The sequence below is a fragment of the Lepeophtheirus salmonis genome, chromosome Z, assembly GCF_016086655.4.
Source record: "Lepeophtheirus salmonis chromosome Z, UVic_Lsal_1.4, whole genome shotgun sequence".
Taxonomy (NCBI): Eukaryota; Metazoa; Arthropoda; class Copepoda; order Siphonostomatoida; family Caligidae; genus Lepeophtheirus; species Lepeophtheirus salmonis.
The window spans coordinates 13,443,793-13,464,805 of NC_092584.1; the positions used below are offsets into that span (position 1 = coordinate 13,443,793).

General features: G+C 31.7%; 1 protein-coding gene across 1 annotated transcript; it reads left to right on the top strand.

Annotated features, from left to right (window-relative positions):
• The first annotated feature begins 418 nt into the window (after positions 1–418).
• Positions 419–17,197, top strand: LOC121130581 (uncharacterized). The gene is made up of 6 exons (XM_040726325.2): positions 419–1,415; positions 3,891–5,342; positions 7,516–7,598; positions 13,027–13,144; positions 14,218–14,340; positions 16,310–17,197. Exons 1-6 carry the CDS (start codon positions 1,296–1,298, stop codon positions 16,424–16,426), a joined length of 2,013 nt encoding a protein of 670 aa, XP_040582259.1. The 5' UTR covers positions 419–1,295; the 3' UTR covers positions 16,427–17,197.
• The last annotated feature ends 3,816 nt before the right edge of the window (positions 17,198–21,013 follow it).

Here is a 21,013-nt window from a genome sequence, read left to right on the forward strand (position 1 = left end):
AATTACAAAGTTATTTCTCGAAATAACCGCCCTCTGCTACTACCATGGCCAAGGCCCTGGGCCTGAAGACTCTTCACACCTTGACGACAGTGGAATTTTTGAACTTTTTTTTCCAAATAATTTAATTTTTTCAATATTTTTTGAGAATAGATATGGATTTTTGTCAAAAAAATTTAATATTTGATTTTTTTTTTAAATATTCCAAGAATTAAGCCCCACCCGTAATATAATCCAGTTAGCGTTCTTATATATTTCGAATTATTTTAGAAACTTGAATACAGGGCCTATAATTGAAGAATCCTTATTTAAATATAGAGTATATCCTCCTTTGAATTACATGCCCTTAAGATTTAATCATAATGAATCCCCTAGTGGAGGGATATTTGTTATTACACATTATATATCGATACTTTTGTAGGCATTAAACTGGACGACGATAAATATGCACAAAAAAATGGGCTTAACTAAGGATTTTATACTCGTTGGTCCTATTACTATTATAAGTACTTAGGATACACAATCATTTCTTTTTGGGATTTGTTGGTGATACAACGGTAATACGACTAGGGGTAGCAACAACTTCAATTCATAAAATACAAATATATACATATACGTGGATCGATGATACCCTCCTCAATGTTACCTCCTTGTCCGACAGCAATGATTCATCCATTGAAGGGGCGTGTAGCATGCATGTTTTATAAATAAATTGTGCTAATTTGTATTGCAAAAAAAAAAAAAAAGGGGAAAGAAACAAAAAAGTTGAGAACTTTAATCATCAGAATAATATGTATTGTGTGAGTGTTCTACTAGGTTGCATCCTCAACCCCTGTTGTTTCAAACATGAGTACTAAGGGACGCACACACGCATGCGCTGACTTGAATCTTTCCGAAAAGGCGTGCGGCAGAAGGGGAAAAAATGAATCATACTAGGATGAAAGCCGGAGTTTTTGGGAAGACAAGAAGTAACATTAACGCAGACGCACAAAGACCTCCTTCTCGGAACATAAGACGAGGGGGGAAGGGAGGGAGGGAGCTGGAGCAGGAGAAGAAGAAACTGTTTTATTTTTTGGTGGTACTCGCATTCAGTAGTAGATAATCCAACATAGACACACTCATTCAGTCTCTACTTAAACTCCATACAGGAATCGTGTGTTTGAAATTACTCAGGTCTTTGGAAGAGCCGAATTATTCGTAGATTTAATAAAAACTTTTGACAACATTAGTGTGGCTTTAATTTGCATATAGGAATATACCACAATATCCGCTCCTTTATTTCCATCATATACAACGATATGTCTGAGTCTGAAGTGAAGAATAATGGAGGCTATGTCTCCTCCTCTGATGAAGAAGAGAGTAAAGCCGGAAATGAAGGATTTCGCAAGGATGGTGAGCCCGAGTATAAGCCTCGCAAAGTGAGTCTCTCCTCTTTATATTCTATTCAGTCTTTTCTTTTCTCCTCTTTTTTTTTTCTCTCTCTCTCTCTCTTTTATTTTTACTCTAATGGCTTTGTCCAAAATGGCACCTTGGAATCTCACAAATTGGAATTCACGCATAATTCACATTGTTTGTAGGATGATAATCATTTATCATCTGGGGTATCACGGCATTTTATAGTTACAATTTCTCACTCTTTTATTCCAGCACTTTTTTTGGATTTATGATTAAGAGTTATTCTATTTGAATACAAATCAAAATTACGTAGATATAGAAATCCGCAGGCTACATATTCTATTAATTTTATTTAAAGATTAAGATCTTTTGACTCTGGTGGAATAGTTTTTTTATTTAATAATTATTAAGTGAAATTAGGAGTAATGGAGAAGGTGGTGGCTCATCAAACTCCTTCTTAGTTATATCCACACCACTAATAAACCTGAGACTTGAATTAATGTACATATATATCCTATTAAATAATGTGATGACATTCTCCTCATTCAAACTACTTATTGAAGGGGGGGGGGATTGTTATATATAAATATCTACACTTTATGTCTGTAAAAAAAGAACGTATGTACCGGCGGATGTTACCGATTTATCATTCCTTAATTTCCTTGATAGTCGTATAATTATTAGGAGTCAACAATTGTAGGTAGTTTGAAAGTTTAATTACACTTTTTAAACATGACATATAAATGAATCCTAATTCATCATTTTGTAACAAAAAAAAATAAGAGTTAACACTCGCCATTAAAATGAAAATTTATTAAAATAATTATTAAGTCTGCTCTTTGATAATGCGAGCCACTGATTTCCACCTGATTCTTCTAATTCATTTATGATGAGTTACTAAAGGGGTTCCTATACAGAAGGGGCTTGGTTTTTGGATTTTTTCGAGAATAAAAAAATACAAATTACATATTTTGGGAAAAAATTGGGAAGAATAATTTTTTTTCATAAATCCAGAGCTGTGCAGAAAAAACTGATATTTTTTTTGATTAAAATTATATTTTAAATTTAGAATTTTTTTTTAAATCCATAGACCAATAAGTTTTTTCGAAATTTAAAAGTAAGAATAAAAAAGTTCCTTAATTTGTGTGGGTCCTTCCACCTGCGGAAGCCCCTGATAAAAACATATTTTAGAGGGATTGAAGGATAAGAACGTCTCCTCTATGTAGGAGTCACGTAATTAGTTTTATGAGCAATTTTTGAATGAATGTGGTTGTGATGACCAAGTCTCTCACTCACATGATTTGAGTCTCCTTTCTCCCTTGCTTAAAAAGTTGTGTGAACGAGAACCATTACCGGTATTTTTCTTTTCTATTTGGTACATATTTAGAAAGCTGATATTATGGAATAAACACACTGAGGGAATCTCTTATGTATATTTTTTGCTTCTCAGTGTTAAACAATGACGTCATTCCATATCAAACTTTCCTAAATTTATTTGTTTAGCACCACTCTTAATAAATATCTTGTGACTATGAAAAAGTACGAGAAAATATTTCTTTTTTGCACCCAAAAAACACTTACAAAATATATTGGTTGAGCACTGTATGTGATAATAGTTGGGTTTTATATATATATTTTGAATAATTAATTAATATGTGGAATTTATTTAAATTTTTTTTTTTTGTCAAAATGACAAAATATTGCTTTCAATAAATACGAGCACAAGAATACCCGAGCATGTTAGGTTTTTATAAGTTTGTGACCAATTTTAAGGACTTAAACGGCCCCAATATTAGAAACAACTTAATAAGTTTTTTTTAAATCTTCTCTGCTTTATATTCTATGTTAAATAATGGAATACTTTTTTCAATATGATATATTTTGATCCCTAACGGCCTCTCGGATTATTTGGTTTATTAGATAATTATAATAATTATCCACTTAATTTATTATTATTTTTTTTTTGTTCATTTGTAAAAAAAAAAGAAAATAAGACCCACAACAATATAAATCGTTTTTAGGGCTTATTGCAAATTTTATTTGACCACATTACTAAAGATGCAGTCGAGTATTTAATTGGCAAATTTCAGGCTGATCGGTTTGCTCATTTGCTAGTTTACCCTAAACAGTGATTCATTCATATTTTCAAGGTTTATATTGACTTAGGGGTAATTACTTGTCAATGCCTCTTTTAATTCGGGAGAGGGGAATGATGGGGGTAATCAATAGAACAGTGCCTCTGTTTCAGTACATATTATATAATACATACATATTGAGACACTAATAATATTTTTAAATATTTGGTTTTTATGGTAATTATTAATTAAGTTAGTAATTGTATTCGTATCGTGAATTATGATTAAATTGCTAGTGATTACCTAAATGAGTTATGCGTGCCTTTGTCAATTTGATGGATCCCAAGGTGTATATTTTTTTTATACTACAAAGAATATGCCTTATTCATGCTTATGTTTGTATCTCTCTATGTATACGTTCAGGCTTCTAGCTCTGATTCAGATTCATCTGCGGATGGTGCTGATGTTATAGATGATGATGACATAACCAGCTCTGAATCAAATCGAGTCTCAGTAGGACATATTCACTCTTCTAAAACTGGTGGTTCAGAACGTGAATCTAAGGGAGGAAGAAGAGAACAAGTTCGGCGGCATTCATCCAGCTCTGACACTGATGATGCTCCAGATGAACTCAGTGATGAGGAATCCGATGTTTTGAAAAACAAATTAGAGGAGGAAAAGAAATTAGATATATTGAATGATAATCAAGAGTTGTCTAAAGAGGAAATTGAACTCTCCAAGAGACAAACTGTAACGATTGAGGAAAAGGAAGAAAGTAGCAAGAAGGAATCCGGCCTCGAGGAAGAGAATAAGAAGAAAGATGAACTTGTTGATGTAGCTCCAGAGAAGCAACATCAGCCAATACTTCAATTGAATGATGGCAATATCATTGTACCAGAAGTGAAAGTAACTGAAGAAGTCAATTCAAATATATTTGAGCAAAAACAACTTTCGACTTCTTCCTCGGATGAAGCTATTGTTGATCTTGCAAGTCCTTCCTCTCAAATCAAAAAGTCCCCCTCTTCATCATCATCTGACGAACCTATCCTTGAGGCGGCACCATCCCCACCACCCTCTATGGAGGATCGAAAAGCTGTTTCCTCTTCAGATGACGAAAAAATTGAGTCACCTATTCATCAAAAAAAGTCAGTGGTGTATTCATCTGATGAAGAAGAAGAAATCAATGCGCCAGCCTCTCCTAGAAAGTTAATGTCCTCCTCTGAAGACGAGCCAAGCATTCATAAGAAAATATCAGATGACGAGATCCATATGAAGGACTCTTCCTCTGATGAAGAGTTTGTTCACTTGAATGAGAAAGACGTCATGAAATCCCCGTCAACTACTTCTGAGGATTCAGTCAAAATCATCTCTGAGAGCAAGCCATTGGTGACGGAAGTTCCTAAAGAAGAAATCAAATCCTCCGTCCCTTCATCAACTACAGTTCTGGAGCAAGACCAACATCAACAAGAAGGAAAACTTAATTCTGGTCCCGCTAATAATGAGAAAATCCTTCGTGCAGAAACTCCAGAACGCAATATAACCTCTCCCAAGCCGCCCACTTCTCCTAAACCTAGTCACATTCCTCGAGTCAACAATAACAATGGCGACATTACAAAGATTTATACAGAGGCATTAAGTAATGACACAGAAAACAATAATAAAAATTCAAAAGTTGCTGCTGTTGTGAACAGATCTAAACCCTCTCGGGACATTACTGAGATTTACAAAAATTCCATTCTGGCCAAAGAAGCCACACCTCCATCAAGTCCTAGAACCCCTAGGAACAAACCAGCTAAAGCTATTACTTCTCTTTACACTGATAAAATTGACAAACCCAACTCCACAAATCCTTCAGAAAAGTTATGTCCTAAAAAGGTAATGTGATTTCGTCATAGTTCTAGTAGTTAAGTACCCCGGACTCGAGCTTGGTAGAATCCTGGACAGCTCTTAATGTAGACTACTCTTTCTTTTTATAAATATTTTGAACAATAGGCTTTTATGTTCAACCATAGTACCTCTGTCTTTAAAATGCTTCTTTATGCTCTTTGGCTTGACTACCTCTTTCACTACTAAGCTTTTTAGGTAATCATTAAAATATATAACATTTAACTATAAAGAAGCATTTGATCTTATTATATTTTATGTGGCTTCTCCATTTACTTTTTTTATTTTCTTATTCTTCTAATACTTGTTTAGACCATGTAGATTTAACTTAATTATAATTAATTAACTCGTAAATGGTCCTTAAATCACGTCAAACCAGGGTATATTTTCAATTAGTGACCTTTTTAACACAAAAGCCAGCAAGGAGTATTATTCTTATTACTCAAATAATTATTTTACATTTCTATTAATCAAATATACTCATAAATCCCTCCTCGAGAACATGGAAAATTGCACTTCGCAAAAATTCATCATCTTTTTTTTTTTTTTTTCTGAAATATGATGATGGAGGATTTTATATGAAAGGCCTTATCCGAGTCAAGTATAAGCTCATAATTCAAAGGAAGATCCTTAGCTATTGATTCCAATGCTTAATTATTTTCTGGGAAATCTTAGTTTTTAATAATTTTATGTAATTTTTAGCTAATTGCAAACGCTTTTTGCGGAATCTCAGGAAGTCTACTATGGAACTCTCAGTGCGCTTAAGCGACTGATTCCCAAATTTTATTGTTTTTGGGAAACGCGTGATTAATTTCTACATTTTTACAGCTGAGGGGAAATTCTTTGCATGGAACCTTTTTTTACTACATGAAACTTGTTTTGTGAAAATTTACGTCATTTTTATCCATTAATTTTAATTAATTCATTGCCTCATCAGTGAATTTCTATTTATTTACTGATTACAATTACTTAAACCATACTTTTTTGCACTCATTACTCATTTGGAAGTATCCTCAATGATTGATTATGATTTTTGCAAAAGTAGAATCTCTGCTGTTATATGCTTTATCCTTTCAAAAGTCACTCTCCCAGGTATATATATATATATAACATACATGTAGACTCACCGTTACATATTTACAATGCACACTTCCCTCAAGCACTATTAATTATTTTTCTTATACATATTATGGACTACATTTTGACGTTGTTTAATTAGATTTGTTTTATGTCATTAATATGAAAATTATCATTTTTTTTTTTACATATGAAGAGAAAACACAAAGTGAAAACGATTACATCACATCTGTGACTTTTCATTCTCTCTGTTTTATCATTGAATAAGTACTTAAATAGTATGTAACAATGTACTACTTTTAAGAAAAAGAGAGTGCAAATGTTTTACTTTTTAAATTTTACTGTTGATTTTCTTAATTATAATCATCAGTACTCCTACATATGATTACAAAGACATCTTTTAACCCTCCTCGGTGGGATTACCTTACCCTAATGATTGTCACCGGGACAGAGAAGATAAGTAAGCCAGACCAGTATATTAATAAATATTAGTATTGTGTCGGTCTTTATGACTTTAGACTGCAGTCCTGTTCAGTCTCTGTCCTGCCCAATCCTGCTTATCCGTCCCAAACCTCATAAATTTGGTATTTCATAAAAATTACACGGTGTTACCTTGCTAAGACAAAAATGTACCGTGTATTTTGTTAATCAGTTGTCTGATGTTTTTTCTTCTTTAATTCTAATCATTGATTGGTTGAATAAGAATTAGCTCATTTCAAAATGTGAACAATTCTCAATTGGAATTGAACAATAGTTTCTCGTTGGGAAAAATTGGCTAACCAACAACTGATTTTGTGCCTTCTTTCTGTTTCTTTTTTAGAGGAAAGGTTGAGGGATATAACTGATGGATTAACTTGAGATCTTTATTTTTAATCAGTTTAGTACTGAGAGTCCTAAGACTGGACTGGACAGAATATATAAGGACTTATAAACAATTTCTTTAACTCAACATTGAGGCCCTTAACTGAGTTAGGTCCTGACTTAAAACGGGCCTCTTCCCCCAGGGCATGTTTGAAGAAAACTTTATTTTTATTTATTTAAATAATTTCTTTTTATAAACTAACTCTTGTTAATAATTATTTTACAGCACAATATGGCCACGAGTGTGGAGAAAGACGAAATTCGCAGAGCTTACGAAGATGTTCGTAGCGATACATCAGATACAGAGTGGTAAATATAATAATTATTATTATTAACTAATATTTATGTCGTGTGTATAAGTCCTGACTTGGTTGCAAATCGTACATGTTGCAACGCAAAAAATGGGATGAATAATTTGGAAGTTCATATGATAAGAGTAAAACAATAATTAAATTTTCATGAAGGCTCGTGTATTGATGTAATTTTTGACTATTTCGATGAAAATTACTAAAAGATGAGACGTTCTATGTGGCAAATTGTTGAAAGAGCCACAGTTACATTACACATAATGCCATCTAATTTCAATAGATCAACGTGAAATTAACAAATCACCAATTATTAGTTGGTAATTGAAAGACATTTGTTTACGAAGAAATACCGAACTTGTTTATAGAACCTGCAACGTGTACACAACATCTACATATTTAATATGTAATTGAATATGTCCATTCAAGAAACGAGAAACGATGAAAAGTATTTAAATAGTAAATCTAACGGTGGTTGAACATCTCCCAGATGCGTGACTCATATCAACGGGGGGGGGATTTAGGTGTTGGGTTTGTGTGTGTGTGTGCTTGTTGTTCAAGGTTAACCCTTAGCCTTGTAGAATTTATGAGTCATGGTACGACCCAGTTACTTCCGCGTGTACTGGACACATATTCAAAATAGTCTGTGGTGGGGGAGTAGGGATTGGAGATGTTGTTTTTGCAAAATCATTTAAATCAAGTATGAAATAATATCTTATCTGAGGGATGGACTCAAGTCAATAGATTCGTATCGAACTTCTGATTAGAGTTACTGTAACTAAATTTAGATGAATTATGAATCCTTGAATAATTTATTAAACAAGTAATACCATTTCCTAGTCCCTCGTCAGACTTGTTTTATGTGATTCAATGCAACTTGAGTCATATTTATCAAGTCCTTTGACTCGTTTCGCAAGTCCGACCTGCAGGTGAAGGGTAAAAATGTGCTTATTAGTCATTACTCAAGCACGTTTTAACTGCTTAGATGAATAATAGGCATATTACATGAAGGATAAACACAAATCTTCACTCATAGCCTAGTACGTTTGATATTATATCGCAGTAGCAAGTCTAAGACTCTATTTCCTCCTGACTCATGATAATACTCAGGAAATATTACTCCAGATAATAGGATTCTATCAAATACTTTTCTTATAATCTGAAACTTATGTAGGTATACATATACATATATGTAAAAATAAATCGGCAATAGATCACAATGACCGATTATTCCCAATAAGCGAAGAAACTGCCAATGAATCTGTCTGTTCCATAGAGGAAAAAAAGTGAAGTATGCGAAATCCATTGTTCCATTGCCTTCACGTATTAACTTTTTTCTGCTTAGGAGATAGCAGTTTGGGATAAATACAATCAATATCAAAAATCATAGGTTGGTGTTTTTTTACTCCGGATATTAACATATTATCAATCACTGGGACGCGTATTCCTTTAGATATTCCAAGGCACTCCTTGGGGTACTTGAGATTTTGAAAAAATATTTAACAAGAGGGGCATTACTGGAAAAAAGTTGAGATTCCAATTTCTAGTAGGCCAAACACAATAGTTACTTTAAACTTTTCAAGATCATTATAATTATTTTCTGTTTACCTAACTAATACAATCGGGCCTATAAAATTCCTTGCCACTTCCATATTTTTATTTATCTATGGTCTAGCAACATGAGACAGGGAGACATGGAGTGCCAACTTCAACATTTCTAATCAATGAGTGTGCCACTTTCAACTAAAATGGTGAACAACACACACAAACTACGGGTGCATTGCCAATCATACGCTTGATCAATGTTATTCGAAAATAAGAAAATCGTAGGGGAAACACGGCTTATTTATTCAGTAATTCTCTCTTCCTCTTTGTGTTGACGTCATCCGCCCCCTTTGTTAGGGTAAATGTAGTAATTTAAATTTGTTTTTCCGATTGATGTTTTATTTATAAACACTGTGTTACGGGTTTTCAATTATTCTCCAGCGTTGTACTCCTGTATCCCAACGACGTCATCCGTTATCCTAGTAAATTTTCACTCACAACTGAAAATTGGTTCTGGCTCACATTGTTATAATAACATTGCGCTGATGATATTTTTCTTCGAGAGTATCCCCAATTTAGTGGATTTTGAACAGTTAGTAATACATATATATTAATTCAAAGAAATCGAGAGATTTTCTATTCAAATGTTGTTGTTTTTTATGGTTCAAATATATTCTTTCTGGAGTATATAATTAAAAGTTATCGTCACTTTGGTAATATTTGATGGATTTTTACCGCTTTTCTGCAAATAAATGTAATATTTACTACATAATACAGCTGAAAAATGTACTTGACTTTCAAATTGATTTATATCTAGCGAAGACAACTTTCTTTTTGTATAAAATCATCTTAATTACTTATATCCAGGGCTCAACAAACGCACTAGTAAAAAACTGGTGGTGCTACTTCAGGATGGCCTGTATCTACCCTGTTTGACTGCATAATGCCGTACCTTAAATCTTAAGGAGGTAATTTTTTGTTCTAATTATGAGAATTAACTTGTCTCAACGTCTCATACCTCGAATAGACATGGAAACCTAATATTACGGCTAACTTTAAAGTAAAACATATTTTTAACAGGCAAATTTTGCAATATTTCAGTTTCCGTGTATTTTGGAATTGTTTTTTACCATAATATATATTTCTAACAAACTAAAAAAAATCCATTCCATAGCCAACCGATCTACTGAATATATTCCGTAAAACATTTGTTTCTGATAATACAAAACGTTCTTGTATCTTCCAATCTAAGCCCATCAAAGATCTTCGCATATGTACGAAGTAGATAGGTAGTTTATATTTTGTGATATTCTGGGCTAGTAAATTTTGCACAGGGCTAGTAAAAAAACAAACAAACTTGCCAGTGGCTAATTTTAATGACTTTCGAGTACTTCTTATACTCCAGTCACCTTAAATAAATCATTTGACTTCAGTTGGACTTGCTGCGAGGAGTTGAGTCTACTTTGTCCTCGTTTTACTCTTTGAAGAGCTAGGATATTGCATCATTTCACTACAAGATAATAATATATAAGCTTATGCGGTATTTTGAAATGCAGTTTATCAATTATGTTCCCTCTTCTTCGATGATATTAAACCAGAGGGAGAGAGAGGAAGCAAATGAGAAATCATGTTTCTTTTTATGTAATATCAACATATGTTGAATTATGATAATATACATGATACAATATTATTTTTTTTCTTCAGTTAACTGTTATTTATAATTCCTAGTACACGCACTGAAAGTGAATGAGGGAAAGAACCAATGAAAATATAAAATAATTTTTATATAATAATATTATGTGGATAATATTTTATGAAGCAATATTGAAATGGCTTAATTCCTATGAACATTCCACTGACGTCATATATTGAATCATAATTTAAGGTGAAGCCATTTGCGGGCTCAAAGTTGACGAATGGACATATTTACAATAAATCTCGATTTAAGTCCATCAAATGGCTTTTAGATTAAATAAAACCCATGGATTAAAACTACTTAATGCAAATCCCAACAGTGATATTTGAATTAAATTAAAATAATATATGCGGAAAGTCCCATATTTGGGACGACAAAATTAGGATATTTAGATATACATATTATCGTCGCTATAGAAATAAGATGGTATAATAATGTAACTACATAAATATTGGGCTCTGATATATAATAAAACTAGGCATTTTTTGATCATCAATTCTTTTTTTTGTTTTGTCCCCCCATTTTGAAGTACAAATATATAACACTAGCCATTTCCTTAATATTAATGAAAAAATGGTGTTTATTCTAATAAAACTTGGTTGTTATCTACCATTCTGACGTCACAATAAAATACTCTATTCAATAAACCCCCTCCTCCCATATTTGTTCATTTGAGAAATAATTATGAATGTCGAAAGAGTTGTCAATAGAAGGGTGATGTGATGAAGTTTTTCTCTTTTTCCTCTTTAAGGCATCTTGGATTGAATCAAATAAGTGACTTCTCTCTACCCCCCCAGAGAGTAGAGCTCCATCCTCGAGGAGGTGAACAAAACATTTTCATTAAAAGTCCCCATAAAAGAAATGCTTTTCCATTCTTAGTAGTACCTTCAATATATCCATCCCCTGTTGTGTCTTTTTCCTTCGATTTAACCCCATGTACTTATCTGTAGAGTGTAGGCACAACACAGGTACAAACACTCATTTAAATGACATGGGTGAGAGTTGAATATACTTTTTGATATGGGTGTATGCATACAAGTCAGGTCGTGACTATGATGTATACATACGGGCAATGGTATATATTTAATCTTATGATCATTGATCCACCTCCCCCTTCACCAGAAGTACTCCAGTCACAAATCCGACTTAATTTACATGCCCTTTTTAATTAAAGAAGTGAATCTAGAGACTAACTCGAACCTTCATTTGATTTAAGATGACTTCAATAATCTTAATCTAGTTGCTTGAATCGTGTCATTATTTGACTTGAATCCTGTGTCTAGATTGGATCATACTGAAATCTTAGGCATGTGTCCAATAAATGTAGCCATTCAACAATAGAGCAAATTGTAAATATTTTTCTCAAATTGAGTCTGAGATTCATTTGTATTCTTCAACTAATATCCTTCATTTTTGTCAACAAATTGTTTGTATTAATCCTTCAAAGACGTCGTAAATTGTCTTAAATGCAACGTTACAATGAAAGGAAAGAATAAGGTGGTATAATTAAGGTCCTTCAGTATAGTTTATGGGTTCTTGGGTGTATCTTAACTCATCCCAGGCATTTGAATATTATGGCTGTGTAATTTTGAACCGTCTCTTTATATGACAGTCCCGTAATCAAGGGTTCTTGAATTGCAGGAGCCTGATAGGAGTGACTATTGATAACTCATCATTAATAGTGCCGATAATTAAATATACTACCAAAATAATTATGTGGTCGCCCAGGCCCCCTCCCTAGTGATAACGGTCCTGTATGATTTAAAATAATAAATATGGTATAATTTTTTTTGTTTTCAAAAGTTTTATTTAGTTAACACACGACAAATGTGTTAAATTTGTAGGGTACTCATCCCCTGCCCAATGTCAACTGCACCCACATTATCATATATCTCCGAATCCGTACGTATATAACAAGGAAGTAAATGTAGGCAGTACCTAGTTTGTTACCTAAGATACTTAACTTGTAATGTTATTGTTGTACGTTCCTTCTACCCTCATAGGATGATGTTGAGATAACATTACATTACTGATAGTAATGATCCATGGGATGTGGGTATTTACATAATTATTATTCCTATATCTCCAACACACCCCAACCCCCTTGTTAATTGTACAAAAATAGTAATACTTATCTATAATTATTAACAATGATCACTAATAACCCGTAACTTTTATTTTATAATTTTAGGGCTGTGTTTAAATTCGAAGGCAATAAGCTTGGTGTAACAGCTACTGGTAATGACTTTAATGAGTTCAAATCCTGCTTTGGAAATGAGGACAGGGGATTTGGTTATATTCGAATTATGGTAAGTATATTTTGGCAACTTTAAATTGTTTTAATAAGTACTACGCACTTGTGAGTTATGTAAAGGATAAGTAAGTGTAAATACTTGGTTATTAGGTCGATTTTTGGTGGAGCAACGAACAAAGTAGAGCTATGCCTCATTGCCATATTGGCCATCCTCTATTGTTGGTATCATTTTAGTGGATTTTGTGGAGCATGATTTCATAGTTTGACAGTGCCTTTTTGCCAGATACCCAATAATCGCCTTAGAAACTCAAAGATAAACGATTCGAGCGATATGGCAATGAGGCGTATTTATATATTGTCCGTTGCTCCACCAAATATCGACCTTCATACATTTTATTTTATGAGAGGAATAATACTTTTTTACATCCTATTCAGAAATCCCATCATAACCATTCTTTTATAAGATATTAAAAGTGGTAGGGAGGAAATCTTTTCATTTTTCCATCCAAGCTATATAGAAAGAACTAATAAAATGATGAATAGATATACATACAATAATCACTAGTGTTAGGCTTTTGTCTGAAAATCTTATACCGATCTGGATCAGTCTCATTTAAAATTCGGTCTTGACCGATTCTATAGACGTAATGTGTATGGCGTCAGAACATTACGTCATAAGAAGTTAATTGTGTTGCTTAAATCGATTGAAATCCAAAATTAAACCTAAAATATACATGTTTTACTAAACGCACAGTGTACATTCCTCACATACTTAAATATATTTAGGCTGTACTCCTAGATTTTGCTGTATTTTTGTTGTTTTATGTTATTTTAAATACTTTTTTAGACGGTTCATTTCCAATTTCCAATAATTGTACATATATCAATTCGCTTTATCCCAGGCTTTTAAAAGTGACCAATAGGGAAATACACTAACTTTAAATGATTTTTGAAAGTTTATTTCTTATGTGGAAAATTGAGTCTGTATGTATTGCTTCTCTTTCTGGGGATTTTGAGGAGTCTGCATAATTGTTGCCTCATTTAAGACTCCTTTTACCTTAATTATAGTCATTAAATAATTACAATTTCTGTCAATTTATCTAGAATAATAAATACTTTAAATTCCAGACTGGTGATGAAATGAGCAAACGCTCTAAATTTGTTTTGGTTACATGGGTTGGACCTCAAGTCTCAGTTATGAAAAAGGCGAAAATGTCAACTGACAAGGCTCTTATGAAAGATGTGATTCAAGTGAGTATTGAGGATATATATTTTCCTGTGTGCGAAAGTAGGTCCATTTTGCAATAAGGGAGGAGTATTTCTAGTACACCCTCCCTTGAGTATAGTATTACTCATCTATTCCTATTGATTTTTTCTGTCTCTCAAAAGTAAGAACATAATAATATTATGTGTCCCAACTGAGTCATAAAAAATGGTAAAAAAAATTCCTTAAGACAACGACATAGCCGTTGAGTGAATCATCATACCTTTTCTCCCAACTCTCGCTGTTTTTCACCCCTTTTTTTTGAAAAGGTGTATTTTTGCTTAAATATATATTTTTTTTTTTTTTGTCGATTCACTCTAATACAACTATTGTTGTCCATTTTCACTGCAATCTCACACCGATGACTAGTGCATATTTTATATTATGTTCGCAACATGATGAGGATTATTTGTCTTATGCGGTGAAAAGATGTTAAATCAATTTGCACGATTAATTAATTAAATTGTTATTGACTTGATGAAGGTACTTCAGAATATTTGCAAACTTAAATTATATTCATACGATTTCCTTCTTCTTCCATTTCTCAATTCATGTGTGTGTTTTACAAGCTAATTATATCATTATATAATAACTACTTGGTTGTAATTAAGACTATCCAATCGTAAAAACAAAATATGTTATGTTGTTCCTCAATTATGATTACAAATAATTATTATGGTTCTAAATAGCGATTATTATATTGACTAGGTTCCATATTTAATCATTTCAAAATGTAGCTAATTGATACAATTTTGTATGACTGATCCCAAAGTTATTAATTCTCGACTTATGATACCTTTAGCCTTGGGGCATAAGGAGTCGTCCCAGAGTATTTAATCTTCTTTCCCGCTTTTAAACATCCTGGAGCGACCCTCCAACCTAGATTGAGCACATAAGCATTCAAGGATCATTTTTCTCTAAAATGAAATTGAATATATTTGTTATTCAATTATTATTAGTAAATGAATCTGTAATATTAAGTAGTGGTGTCCTGCCAATCTGGGGCTACTCTGGTGGTATTAGCAAATACAATTACATTATTTGCATTTTATTATTAAGAATCTTGAATCAAAATTGAAGATTTATTGTATGCAAATTTCATTATTTTATAGAGTGCACGACATCCCTCAAAAATACCCATAACCCCCCATATTATCACTAACATGATAAGGGATGAAAATCTCCTGTATTTTTTAGCTAACCCGGATTTTTGGAATTCGTAATCTAAATAATAAATTTTATTTCCCCCAGCTGTTGTTAGTACTATTTAACACCCGAGTTTATTTAATAACTTCCTTTTCTACTTCATTCAATTATAGACAAAACCTTATTGAACATTCGTGTGTGCTTATGTAGTTACGGAGTTATAATTGTAAGTCCTTGTTGGACCAGAAGGATCGACAATGAGCGAATTCTAGCCAATGTCTATGTATATTTTCCCTCCCCCTTGACACAGCTGCATGCCTTCCAAAACATTATTAAAAATTGTCTAGGTAACTGTTGATTTTCGTTGTTTTTTTAACATGCCCAAAAAACACACGATTTTCATCACTAACATTATACATACAGGGCATATTAGAGGTGGATTTTGTCAAGGCTCGATCCCCTAAGTCATTTGCACATTGATATAAGCTTATTAATTTGTAAAGCTTTAAAGTTAATACATTTTTATTTAATTGATCGGGATTTGATTGTGTGATATTTGACTTCATCACTGAGTAATACATTCTGATGTTTCAAATATATAGAGATATCATGAGTATATATTGGATTACTTTTATTCTATAGATTCTCATATTTTTGCTCACAAGCAGACCCAACACCTCGTAACCCGACTTAGTCCGATATTTTCTAATCCGATACACCTATAGTGAATTATATAATGAATTGATTGACGCACCATTTATTTAACATCTATCCATACTAATATATTAATTTATTCCTTCCTTATTTCAGAATCTCTCAGTAGAGCTTCAACTTGAGAGTCACTTCGAATTCAATCATGATAACTTTAAACATGAGGTAGACAGAGCCTCTGGAGCTAGATATGGAACTGGTGTTCGTGATCTATGATGATCCTCTAACAACAACACCTTCCTCTCTCAACTCTACTCCACATTTCATTTTATTTAAATCTCTACCGACTTATTTATATAGAATCACAAATTTATATATATTAAATGAATATACAGATATATACATTGACGAACAAGAAGGATAAAACAAAATTACGTATCTCCGTGCGTTTTAAAATTTATTATATTGTGAATAAAATCAATTTTTCTAGCCTTAAGATCCTCAACAAGAAGAAAAGAAACGTTCATTACTTTTAAAGTCTCTGGGGGACTTTTTTTTTTTTTTTTAATTATTTCTAAAACTCTGCATTCATCATTCAAAACATATAATACACTTCCATCTTTTATATTATACTCAAGTCAATGTGCAATAAGACGCCGGAAATTGCATCGAAAAATCAATCTTTTTTATAGAAATATTTATGATATGCATATATTTAATATTTTTATGTCAAATCGTCGACCAAAATTTTAAGTTTTTTTTTATGTAAAGTGATAATTTTTGCATTTTCTACACACAATTGAACAAATAAAAAAAATTACATAATTTGCAGCCCCCCCCTCCAATAACCCACCCACTCCTTTTTATGATACAATTATTTATATATATAAATATATAATTAATTAATTATATATTCATTCCATTTTACTAGTGTAAACTCATTCATGATCTTTTTAGTATTACCTACCGTTATATATTATTATATACAATATTATTCAAGTGCTGTAATTTTATTTGATGATAAATATATTAGATTTTTTTGCCGGAGATGTGTATATCGTCATTTCCTTATCAAAACCGTCATCATTAGGGTAGTGAGGTCTCGATTATTTTTTTCAACGGGTAAATTTTATATCGACCTATTAATTTATTTTCCTTTTCTTTATCGAAAAATTACTGGAGAACTCTTTAGTTTTTATACTGTAAAATTAAATATACAGTCTAATATAATCTATGACAAAGATTGTAGAATCCTCAGTTCTTATTAAGCAGCTCGGCGCACCAAGATATAGCCTTCTCCTACTTCGAAAACTTAAGAAGTTTGAAGTATCAAATGCCTGACGACGAAAGTAGGGCCATTGAGGAGTCATAGCTTTTCGATGAAGCCTTTCTTATCCAATACTTAGCCCCAATAAAGTTGAACTTCAAGGTCTTAAATGAGAGCATCACTCAGTGCGAGGAAAATATTCTCTCTCGTCCATCATTAAAAGGACTATCTCCAAGTTTACCTGCAAGCTGTAAGAGATTCTCAAGAAACCCCCAGCATTTGAGAATAATAGTAATATTCGTTTAGTGCTTTCTGGTGTGTGAATGAGAATCCAAACATCACAGCGAGTTTCAACTCCACTCCTATGACATGCGTAGACTGTGTAAGAACCTTAAGTATTTTCAAGGACCTTCTCACCAATAGGAAGAACAGGCTAACTGAGTAACATCTTAGGGATCAGATGATTATTCAGTTGAATAGGAGCTTGCTGGAATTAAAAATTTATAATTTTATTTAAGTATTTAAAACCAAAATAAACTCTTTTTTACTGGATTTATTTGCATATTAATTATATCCCTAATAATTATACTATAAATATAATAACGACAAATGTTTATTGTCAAATTTAAGCTATACAGAAACTTCGATCTACACTGAAGGGTATATTTATTTTCCTATGATGTTGTCATTATTATTTAATTCCTCAGTAGTGAACTTTCTTGCCTATTAAATTAACGCTATCATTGATGTATACAAAGGCAGATTGAACATTCGCGTGTGTTCATTAAAGACGGAGGATAACCTTCGGGATTTGTTACGGAGTTGTAGTAGTAAGTCCTTGTTGTACTCGAAGGATCAAAAAGGAGTAATTCTCCTCCAAATCATTAAAAAATTCTATATTAATTTTCGGTTTCTTTTTTTTAACATGGCCAAAAAGATTGTTTCTTCATAGATGATATGAAGAACCCCATTCATAAATAGACTCGACATTTTTGTAATAAAAAAAGAGCACTAAGAGAAGGTGCAGGGAGAGACATGCAACATTACTACTTTTAAAACCTTTGTTAATATAAGCTACCTGTTACCCGATTTCGGAGGGAGAATATTTCTATAACCTTCTACATTTAAAGTAGCATTAGTCCATGGAAAATATTGTTATTACGTTAATTTTAATATGCACTATTAAAATAATTAATACCAAAAATAGGGGATAATGCTTACTTCAGAGGGGAAAAGTTAATACCACGCCGACCTATTAAATAAAGTTAAAAAAACAATAAGGAGTACACGCAACAACCAATTTTGGTTTTTCTGATTTCCATACAAAAAAGTCAACCCTATTCATAAGAAATTGTGATTGATTAGAAAATATCTAAAGGAGAGCAGTGCCACAAAATTCAAAAAAGTATTTTTGATAAATTTCACAATATGAAGTCGATTTGGTTTTTATCTGTATTTGAAAAGATTGACTCAGCATTAGAGTGGAGTTTACACAACACTATTTTGACCTATAAACGTCTAAAAATGCTTGGATAAAGATTTAAATAATAATGTGTAGTATGTTCTGTTATGACAATCCCCCACTCATGTTGTTGCTTGATTGATAAGTGATCTTCACAATATGTATTATATATATAATATTTAAGTGAGTTCATCTCAAATGCTCGTGAGTTAATTGATTACTGTTGACAGAGGATACTTGTATTTTCTCCTAATTCAATTTGTTTTAGTTTAAAGAGGATTAGTGGAGTTTTTATACATAGAGAGAAAAGGGGGGCAGCAGGACTTGGTTTTCAAAAATCCAAATATTTTGAAAAAAAAATTGGAAAAAAAATTCCAAAATCCAAATCTATTGACATTTATTTCCAAAAAATTAATTTTTTGGAAATAAATTTAAAAAATTTAATTTCATATATTAAACTTTTTCCAAAAAAAGTAAGAAGTCCACATTTGTTAACCAAAAATTTAATTTGTTGGAAAAAAATAACAAAATTCACATCTATTCAGAAATATTTTATTTTTCGGCAAAAAAATTTAAGTGTATATTATACATTTTTTGAAAAAAAATTTCAAAAATCCAAATCTATTCAGAAAATATTGCATTTTTTTGAAAGAAATTTTAAAAATTTAAATTCTTATATTAAATTTTTCCCAAAACAATTTCAAAAATCCACATCTATTCAGAAAAAGATTAATATTTTGGGAAGAAATTTCTATAATTAATTTTAAAAATTTAATTTTGTATATTAGGTCTAAAAAAAAAAATCAAATATTAAATTTTCTAATAAAAAGGAAAAATTTATTAGTATGGGGACAGCTAGAGCACTCCGGCTTGCGGACTCTCCTGGGCAGTATTGTGTCGGTCCATACTTATTCCGTCCGGACCAATATTTAACTGTTTATCTTTGAAATTTTCATAAAAGAGTCCATAATTTCTTATAAGATATTATATGGATATGAATTAAGAGTATTGCATATATATTGCAAAAATATGATTCTTTTCATTATAATAGAACGAACACATTTAGTTATATAATTTATACTATTAATTATTATATAACGGAATAATAAAAATAGGACAATCACCTACAATGACGTCAGGATGGATCGATTTTACCTAGTTTAAAGACTGACAAGTTGGACTGGACTGGATGGGACAGGGATCTTCGGTCCTAAATAAGGGACAAGAAAACACCAAATGGAACCATAAGCCCAAAATTAAATTTCTCTAATTTAAAAATTTTCAAAAAATCCACCGCTATTCACAAAAAATTACAAAAATTTCAAAAATTCACCTCTATTACAAAAAAAAAAATTAAATTTTTCCGTTAAAAATTTCAGAAATCCATGGCTTTTCTCGAAAATCCAGACCTGTTCATAAAAAATGAGATTTTTTAGAAAAAAATTCTAAAATTAAATTTTTCGAAGAAAAATTTCAAAAACCTATAGCTATTTACAGACAATTAAATTTTTTGGGAAAAAAATTGAAAAATTTAAATAAATTTTCTAGTAAGAATCAAAAAATCCTTAATTTGGGGATAGGGGTGTTACAACTCCTCCAACCCTTCCCCTGCGGACGCCCCTCCAATCGTTTCCTTATGACTATCAATCATTGGAACCGGTTTCTTAATGAGATATGTATTATGAATATTTTACTTATCTCGCTAAAAACATTATCTTTTTTTTCATTATAATACGAACATTTGGCCGAAAAATAATATATAATTTACTCAAATATACGATTGTATATTTTAATTCAATTTAATATTAAAGTATTAAATTTTTTGGGGAAAAAATTCTAAAAACAAGAGATATTCTGAAAAAATGAAATAAAATTTTAAATTTTTTCAAGAAAAGTTTTAAACGTTAAATTTTTTAGTAAAAAGAAAAAATGCCGTTGCCTTTCCGAAGGTTACAACCTCTCCAGTCTATTTTCTGTTTCTTTTCGGTGAAAAATTGGTGTGACTCAATATAATTATCAACGTGTTTTATTCCTAATAATAATTTATATTTTTCAAGGAGCATTAGCTCATAAAAAGTCAATAGACGACGCTGTATAAACACTGTGTGTTTTGAAATGTTTCAACATAACTTAA